We start from the raw sequence: 9,878 nt of genomic DNA on the forward strand, positions 1-9,878 counted from the left end.
ATATATATATATATATATATATATATATATATATATATATATATATATATATATATATATATATATATATATATAGAGGCGGGATCTCGTGAGTTTGGTTCTTACGGTAAGTTGTGAGTTTGGAAAATTTCAGCCATTGGATCAAGGGAACCAACGACTGAGATTAAACAAAAATTTCAACAATTTGAAAATAAAATGGCGAGAAATCAGCTGTACCAACAACATTATCGCAAATCCTAATTACATCACAATTCGCTGAAATCGCACGATAAAATTCACAAGATCTAACCTACAAGTAAGGAACTCTACAATTAATTGTTCCACAATTGAAATTCAAACCCTAATTAAGTAGAACCCACATTCCGATCAAATTCTTTGAATCACAGATTGTTTATAATGTCGATTGAATTGTTGTCGAGACTCCAGAATAATGAAAAACTAGAGATTGGATGCAGTAAAGAGAGATTACCTTCGTCATCGCGATCATCGTCTTTCTTAGTGAGAGGTTGCGCCATTGTTGACTGAATGAATGATGCTATGGATCTGTAATTCTTGTCAAACGGTTGTGGTGCCTCTGCTGGGTTGCTTCTACGGAGGTCAAGCTCGAGTAAATGGTGCAGTGGTGTTGTGGCTCGGCTAGTAGGCTGCTTGTGTTGGTGAGACCTGGCATATGGTTTTTTCCCATGAAGGTAATTTCTTACCATAAGACCGTCTCATGCAAAACGTATATAGTTCTGACCTTTTTGTAATGTTAGGATGTGTCACTTAATCGGCTTATGCTGTTTATGCTTAGTTTATGCTTCTGAATATGGTGGGTTGTCATGGAGTTGTGTTGATGCAGGGTTGTTGTCAACGGTTCTGAAGGAGTCGAATAACAAAAATTGATAACATATGCAGGCGTGCTGATAACATTTGCAGGCGTGGTGTAGGTGGACGAAGGAGAGCGACGGTGTTGCGCTGTTGTCTGGCTGATCGAGAAGGGTCTATGGCCTATGAGTTTGAGCTAGGGAAATGCTCAGGTCCTTGAACAGGCGAGGCGTTTGAGTTTTGACGGAAGTGAGCAGCGAAGAAGAGAGGAGTAACGACATTGAACTTGTAGTAAACATCGACGTCATTTGGTTGATGATAATGGAGGTGAATAATCCAATAAAAGTCCGCCGATGAACAAGCGTTGTATACGCTATTGGTTAAAATCAGCTAAAACTTGTGAGTATAAGAATGCAATAGAAATGGACTTACATCAAATTGAGCGGCTTGTGATGGTGAGGCGAGGAGGAAGGAGGTGGCGAAAATGGTGGCTGAATTGGGCTCCGTTGTGATTCGAACAAAGTTGTACAATATTGTGGAGCGGGTGATTGTTTTGATGAAACATTGACTATGGTGAGAAGGGAGTTACATATACATAGTCAACTTGGATGATTTGCGCATTCAATTGATTTCCTGTAAAGTTATGTTGCTTGTGTAGTTAACTTTATGAACCTTGATCACTTAACATGTACTAGAGTAACAATTTGAGTATAACAATCTGGGATGCCTTTTTTTAGATTCCTTTCTATATTTCAGGTCCTAGTTTTGCTCGTAACGTGATTGCATATGCAGGAGAAACTGAAAAACTTGCAGTCCGAAGAGGAGGAGAATGCAGTCGAAGTTAAACGTAACCCTACTGACAGCACCGAGAACTTACTTTCAAGGGTCAACAATTCGAGCTCTGTTAGTAAAAGCTCTGAGGAAGGCACCGATATGTACGAGAAAAGCGCGAAGCCAGCAGGTGGCTCCAAGTTCCATCAATTACTGAGCGCAAAACCGAGAGCTGATGCTGTGGCTGCAGGCTGAGAAACAAAGAAACCAGAAAGGTCACGAAAACATAGAGACGTAATTTTGGCACAATTTAACGCCCAAAATTACAGCTAACTATCTATATTGTGATTTGGTGTAGGCAAAATAATTGGGACGAATTCCAATCTGTAATTTGTAGTTATAAACCTTTCTCATGGCAGAGCTGATGTGTTCTAGTTTACAGTATTTTATACAACAAGAGACGGTGTATAATGGAGAGCTTGAAGCTTAATCTTGGTGTGCTTGTAAGCAGTGGCGTATCTAGAAATTGTAGACAGGGGATGCAAAAATCTATCAAACAAAATATCGAGTTAGTAGCGGTTTTTAGGTTCCGATAACGAGAGAGTGTATACGCATATAAAATTTGAAACTGAATCACTTGGTTTAGAAGAGTAATTTTTCTCTATTAACTAGAATAAAATTTATATACTCGGTTTAGAAGAGACATTTTTTTTACAACTGACCCGAAAATTTTTAAGCCAAATCATATAATAGGTGGAGTTGTACTTATACTTATATCGATGAGTTTTCTCATTAACCACATAGGAGCAGCGGATTGATCGACTTGAAATAAAATGACCGGACCTTATTTTGCTTAAAAATAATAGTATATATTAAAATATCATTTCTATTGAAGTCTTATAGATAAAGGAGTATTTAAAGAACGCTAATAAAATTATGAATTTATGAGTATAACATAAAAATCTTCATTTGCATCTCTAATACATTAAATTTATGATATGTCAAAATATCATTTTGTTGCATTAATTCCACTTTTATGACTCGTAGACTAGTAGCCAAAGATGAAAAATATGGTTAATGCATATTGACTGTACTTAATGCATTATTAATGCATTACATGATCACAAAATTGGATATTAATTTATTAAAAAGTTAAATGGATATTAATGCATTACATGATCACAAAATTGGATATTAATTTATTAAAAAGTTAAATGGTGTTAAGAGGAGTCGAACCCCTGACGTTTGGGCTGCAAGGTAAGACGCCAACCATTGAGACACAGCAATCAGAATGAAATAATATGAAACTAATAGCTATATGTTTCTAAAATAATGGGGGATGCAGCCGCACCCACTGCACTCCCCGTAGATACGCCTCTGCTTGTAAGAAACTGAATAAATGTTGGTTGATATTCGGAATTGTTAATTAAAAGAGATTCTTATACGACATGGTTTCGTAATTATCTTATTCAGACCTCCCAGTCTTATACGACATGGTTTTTGAGTGCATGGCGGTAAATCCGTAGATATGATCCTGTAAAGAAATTAAAGGGTAACATAATAAGAAAACTAGAGAAGCATAAAAACATAAGAATAACACTAGAATAACATGTGAGCACAAACTTACCATAAGAAACCAAACTCACAACATCCAAACTCTATCTATATATAGCCCTTTTTCTATATGACAATGACACAACAATAACACTAGAATAATACTACAATAACACACGACTAAAACTACAATAACACCACAATAACAACATAATAACACGGGAAAAAAAAAGAGTAAAAAAAAAATCAAAGTAGTAAAAAAATTAAAGTGATACCGGAATAACATTACAATAACACCAGAAAAACAATACCACCAGAATAACAGCATAATAACACGGGGTAAAAAAAAGAGTAAAAAAATCAAAGTAGTAAAAAAAATCAACGTGACACCGGAATAACATCACAATAACACCAGAATAACAATACCACCAAAATAACAGCACAATAACACGTAGTAAAAAAAAGAGTAAAAAATCAAAGTAGTTAAAAAAATCAAAGTGACACCTGAATAACATCACAATAACAGCAGAATAACAGTAGAATAACAGCACAATAACACGGGGTAAAAAAAAAAGAAAAAAAAATCAAAGTCGTAAAAAAAATCAAAGTGGCACAGGAATAACATCACAATAACAGCAGAATAATAGTAGAATAACAGCACAATAACATGTGGTAAAAAAAAAAAGAAAAAAAAAATCAAAGTCGTTAAAAAAATCAAAGTGGCACCGAAATAACATCACAATAACACCAGAATAATAGTAGAATAACAGCACAATAACAGGTGGTAAAAGAAAAAGGAAAAAAAATCAAAGTCGTAAAAAAATTCACAGTAACAGCAGAATAACATCACAATAACAGTGGAATAACAATAACAGTACAATAACATATGGTAAAAAAAAAAGGAGAAAAAAATCAAAGTCGTAAAAAAAATCAAAGTAACAGCAGAATAACATCACAATAACAGCGGAATAACAATAACAACACAATAACATGTGGTAAAAAAAAAAGAGAAAAAAATCAAAGTCGTAAAAAGAATCCAAGTAAAAAAAAGGGCACAATAATAGCATAATAACACGAGGTAAAAAAAAATAAGAGTAAAAAAAATCCGGTACAAAAAGAAAAAGAAAAAAAGGTAACATAATGAGTAATTTAAAGAAAAACATAAGAGAAAACAAAAATCAAAGTGGTAAAAAAAAGCATAATAACACGAGGTAAAAAAAGAGAAAAAAAAAATTAAAGTAAAAAAAAAAAAGTAACATTAGAAAAAAGAGAAAATAAGTAAATGACAATGGTTTTATATGACATGTAAGATTTGATCTTGGCCACTCATCTCTAATATAATCTAGTGGCTGAGATTCCCCCAACTCACAACTCACCATAAGAACCAAAATCACCAAATCCAATCTATATATATATATATATATATATATATATATGTATATATATATATATATGTATATATATATATATATATATATATATATATATGTATATATATATATATGTATATATATATATATATATATATAGAAGGGTTCTAGTAAGGCCCTCATATCATATGAGTCCCTAAGTCCTTATAAGGGCCTTTGGATGGAAGGGATGGAGGGATGAGATTCCATCTCATTGAAGGGTCACAAATCTCCCTCCCTAATCCTTGTACAACTCCTTCTAATCTTGTATAACTCCTTCCTCATTCTAAATTCCCTACTCACTTCCTCATTATTCATTCTCTCACACTTCTCTCATCCTCTCATTCTCTCCCATTCTCTCAAAAAAAAAAAAAACAAACCAAAATAAACTAAAACAAAAAAAAACAAAAAAAACCAACACAAAACAAAACAACAACGACAACACCACCCTTCCACCACCACGAACCACCCCACAACCCACGAACCACCCCACAACCGGCCTTCCCCTCGCCACCACCAAACCCGCCTGTCGCCAGATCCCCTCACTGCCTGTCGCCACCACCAAACCCTCGCCACCACCAAACCCGCCTGTCGCCAGATCTCCCCGACCACCCTCCTCTCCACCACCCGCCTCCTTCCTCCCTCCACCGCAACAACTCCACGACAACAACCACCCGCCTCCCTCCTCCCTCCACCGCAACCACCCTCCTCTCCTCACTCGCCCCCTGTAACCGGCCTCTTCTCCTTCCTCTCCTTTTTTCTTTTTTTTTTCAGCCGACAACCGCCACCATTTCGACCTCCCCCTCCTCACACCTTACCTCCCGCCTCCACTGCGAACCACCGCCACCAGATCCCCTCACTGCCCTGCTCTCCCTTTTTCGTCTCCCTCCGTCTCCCTCCGCCTCTCCTCATCACCTCCTTTTTTTTGTTTTTTTCTCTGTTTGTTGTGTTTTCAATCAGTGGGTTTTTGTGATTTTTTATTGTTTTTGTTTTGTTTATTGTTTTTTATTATTGTTATTTGGTATTTTGTTTTTGTTTTGTTTATTGTTTTTTATTATTGTTATTTGGTATTATTGTTATTTGGTTTTATTATTGTTATTTGGTTTTTTGTTATTATTATTGTTATTTGATTTTTTTATTATTGTTATTTGGTTTTTGTCATTGTAATTTGGTTTTTTATTGTAGATCTAGTTTTGGTTAGTTTTACGGTTTTTCATCTTTTTAATTTTCAGATCTATATAGAAAATTAATTTTTTTTTTAAGTTTCATATTTTGGGCTAAAGTTGTACAATAATCAAAATAGAGTTATACTTAATGTCTAAAGTTATACATTGTATAAATTGAAGTTACACAAAATTTGGACTAAAGTTATACATCTTGTCTATTAAAGTTATACACTGCGTGCATTAAAGTTATACACACGGTATATAAATTTTTCAAATTTAAATATTTAAATGTTTAGATCTGACGTTTTTTATTTCAATTATTGTTATTGTATTGTATTTCATTGTTAATTTTTGTTTTGATGAATCATGATTTTATTATTGTTATTTGGTATTTGGTTATTTGGTTTTATTATTGTTATTTGGTTTTTTTGTTATTGTTATTGTTATTGTTATTTGGTTATTTGGTTTTATTATTGTTATTTGGTTTTTTGTTTTTGTTATTATGGGTTTTTTTGGTTTTTGTTATTATTTAATTTTTTTTCAGATTTAATATTTGTTGATTAATTACGATTTTTCATATTTATTTGGTTTTTATAAAAGTTATACTATTTACGACTAAAGTTATACACTTAAAACATTAAAGTTATACTATTTACGACTAAAGTTATACACTTAAAACATTAAAGTTATACTATTTACGACTAAAGTTATACCCTTTAAACATTAAAGTTATACTATTTACGACAAAAGTTATATTCTTCAAAAATTAAAGTTATACAATTTATATTATTTTGTTGTGTGTTGTTATTTACTTATTTTTTATTTTTTTATTTCAAATATGTCTTATACTACATTTTGATATTTAGATAATGGTTTTATTTTTTCAGATCTAGTATTGTTGGTTTAAAGTTAGTATCGGTGGTTTTTAGGATTTCGGTTATATATTGGACTAAAGTTATACGATTTTGGACTAAAGTTATATGATTTTGGACTAAAGTTATGCGATTTTGTAGTAAAGTTACACAATTTTGGATTAAAGTTATACAAATATGGACTAAAGTTATACATATGAAGGACTAAAGTTATATAAAAATGGACTAAAGTTATACGACCAAAGTTATACAAATAAGGACTAGAGTTATACAAAAATTGACTAAAGTTATACAAAAATGGACTAAAGTTGTACAAAAATGGACTAAAGTTATACAAAAATGGACTAAAGTTATACAAAAATGGATTAAAATTATACAAATATGGACTAAATTCATACAAAAAGTACTTATATAAATTCCAATTAATTTATTGAAAATGGATTAAAGTTATACAAAAATGGATTAAAGTTATACAAAAATGTGCTAAAGTTATATAAATAAGGAGAAAAGTTATACAAAAAATGGGCTAAGGTTATACAAAAATTGACTAAAGTCATTGAAATTATACACATTAGTCCTTATTTGTATAACTTTAGCACATTTTTTGTATAACTTTAGTCCATATTTGTATAACTTTAGTCAGTTTTTGTATAATTTTAGTCCTTATTTGTATAACTTCAGTCCATATTTGTATAACTTTAGTCCAAAATTGTGTAACTTTAGTCCATAATAGTATAACTTTAGTCCAAAATTGTGTAACTTTAGTCCATAATATTATAATTTTAGTCCTTTTTTGTATAACTTTAGTCCAAAAATCGTGTAACTTTAATCCATAATAGTATAACTTTTGTCTAAATGTAATTAAGATTTGAAACTAACACAAAGTCATTGTTGTACATAATGTAAGTTAAAGTTATACATAATGTCAATGGAGTTATACATAATGTCAGTGAAGTTATACATAATATCAGTGAAGTTATACATAATGTTCATTGAAGTTATACATAATATCGGTGGAGTTGCACACAATATCATTGAAGTTGTACATAATGTAAATTAAAGTTATACATAATGTCAGTGAAGTTATACATAATGTTGATTGAAGCTATACATAATTTTAAATAATTTTATAAAACAAGAGGTTGGAGTTATAAACATTGAAATTTGAGAAAAAAATAAATAAATATACATTTAAATTTAAATACTAAAACTGAAAAATTTATATAACAAGACGAATTTTAAAGAAACGACATTTGTAAAAATAAAAAAGTATATCACCAAAAAAAACGATATTTAAAACCCGATTTTTTTTAAAAAAAATCGTATAACAAGAATATATTTGAAAAGAATAAGTAACAACAAAAACCAACAAAAATTAACAAATAAAATAAACCGACCCCAAACAACAAATTTAACACAAAATATGAAGAAAAAAAAAAAAAAAAAAAAAAGTGACGAAAGTAACCGAGACGCAAAATCTGGAAAAAAAAAACGTGTTTATAGAATTTACCGACGGCGGTGGAGGTGGGTGGCGGTGGGGGTGGGCGGTGGGTGGTGTCGGGTGGGATAGTGGTGGGTGGTGGTGAATGAGGAAGGGAGGAATGTATGATTTATTTGGGTTTTTTGATTTATTTGGATTTTTTGGGTTTTTTGATTTATTTCGATTTTTTGGGTTTTATTTATTTATTTGAGTTTTTGGGGTTTTTTATTTATTTGGATTTTTTGGGTTTTTATTTTTTGGGGTTTGCGAGAGGAGATGAGTTGTGTGATATGTGAGAGAAGTGGATGAGAGGAAAAGAAGTTATAGTGAATTAGTGATGAATTAGAAGGATTAGTGAAGGAGGAGAGAATGAGTGATATTAGTCCATAAACACACTTTTTGGAGCTTGATCTTGGCCATCCATTTTCACCATCCAACCATCCAAGGGCTCTTAATAGAACTTATTGTAACACCCCGGTTTATAAAAGAAGTCCTCGTCAAGACATTCCCTCATAAACCGGACTGTTACCATCTCGGTTTCCCGAGGTAGTGAATAACAATTTAAACTCCAAGGCAATTTATATAATATCTAACTTAATTATTACAAATTCTCTTTTCAAATTAAATTACAGGAACTGACGTAAATAAAAGTGAAGTCTTCTAGATGATGATCTAGTTACTAGGTCGTCTGATCCAGTGTCTCACGCCCATCAAGCTCCCGTCCTATCTCTTAAACCTGTCAAGTCTGCTCCCCATAAAACGGTTCATCACAGGTGTTCACGAATACACAGGGTCAACCACGAGGTTGAGTAGGGAAAACCATAAAACAATAAAATATGATATGCATGATACTCCGTCACCTCCATCTCCATCTCAACTCATCACACACATCTCATAACCCGGACAACCCTGACCATACCGATCCCCGGTAGACTATATATCGACCGAAGCCGATCCGCGCTCAACGGTGAGGACACCAGGGCAAGTCTGCAGAACCCGCCTGGGCCTTATCACAACATCACATCGTATCTCAACATCGTCACCACCACCTCATCCTCCAACTCCAATGCATATGAAATGCTCAACAGTTATTAATGCAATGCAATATGTATATAAATCACTGAACTGATAAATCATAAAGTCATGCCCGTTACCCGATGTTGTGATATCATACTCAATACGATCAAATCAGTCAATCACCTTTCCGAATATAAATGATAACGTAAATCAACAACCAGGAATCAAGTTAACACAATTCAACAATGACGATAATAGGACAAGTGTATTTCCCTACCTCAAAGTGCCAGCAAATCCAATTAAGCGATTAAGTCAATGGACAGATGTCCAATAATATTCCATCTCAAAATCGTTCTCTGAAAGATAAATAATGATAACAATTACTTAACTATTCCCGTTCCCAACATAGAGGGTTATTAATGATAGGACTTCCTAAAAATGGAAACTTTCCCGATATAGTAACTTTCCTTTAAACCCGACTCAAGATAATTAATTATGATTAATTATTATTTTATCTTAACAACTCGGAACTAAAACCCAAAATGGTAATTAAAGGATTAACGAATTATGTGATTTAATAAAAACCCGAATCAATCATTTGAATAACTCGACACCCGACTCAAAATATGTCTTTAATTATTTTAATACACTCGGGAATCAATTAAATAAATTATTTAATGACACGGGAATTATATTAATTAATTAAGAGTACGACCAATTACGAAATACAACGATTAACTATGAAAACCCGTTTCAAAAACAACTCGAATAACCCGTCATCACCCCCGTCCCTTCACACACG

At 32.5% G+C, this 9,878-nt stretch overlaps 1 protein-coding gene across 1 annotated transcript; it reads left to right on the top strand.

The window, feature by feature from the left end:
- Positions 1-420: 420 nt before the first annotated feature.
- LOC141614989 (common plant regulatory factor 1-like) lies at positions 421-3,020 on the top strand. Its single transcript, XM_074433614.1, has 3 exons — positions 421-689; positions 1,600-2,088; positions 2,967-3,020. The coding sequence occupies exons 1-2, from the start codon at positions 612-614 to the stop codon at positions 1,831-1,833; spliced, it is 312 nt and encodes a 103-aa protein (XP_074289715.1). The 5' UTR covers positions 421-611; the 3' UTR covers positions 1,834-2,088; positions 2,967-3,020.
- The last annotated feature ends 6,858 nt before the right edge of the window (positions 3,021-9,878 follow it).

This window comes from Silene latifolia, chromosome 11 (genome assembly GCF_048544455.1).
Source record: "Silene latifolia isolate original U9 population chromosome 11, ASM4854445v1, whole genome shotgun sequence".
NCBI classification, from domain to species: Eukaryota; Viridiplantae; Streptophyta; class Magnoliopsida; order Caryophyllales; family Caryophyllaceae; genus Silene; species Silene latifolia.

Bases quoted from the DNA above. Each gene is read 5' to 3' on its own strand.
- LOC141614989 (XM_074433614.1), top strand. From the start codon at position 612: ATGGTGCAGTGGTGTTGTGGCTCGGCTAGTAGGCTGCTTGTGTTGGTG. The intron at 690-1,599 runs GTAATTTCTTAC...TTGCATATGCAG, and splicing joins TATGGTTTTTTCCCATGAAG to GAGAAACTGAAAAACTTGCA.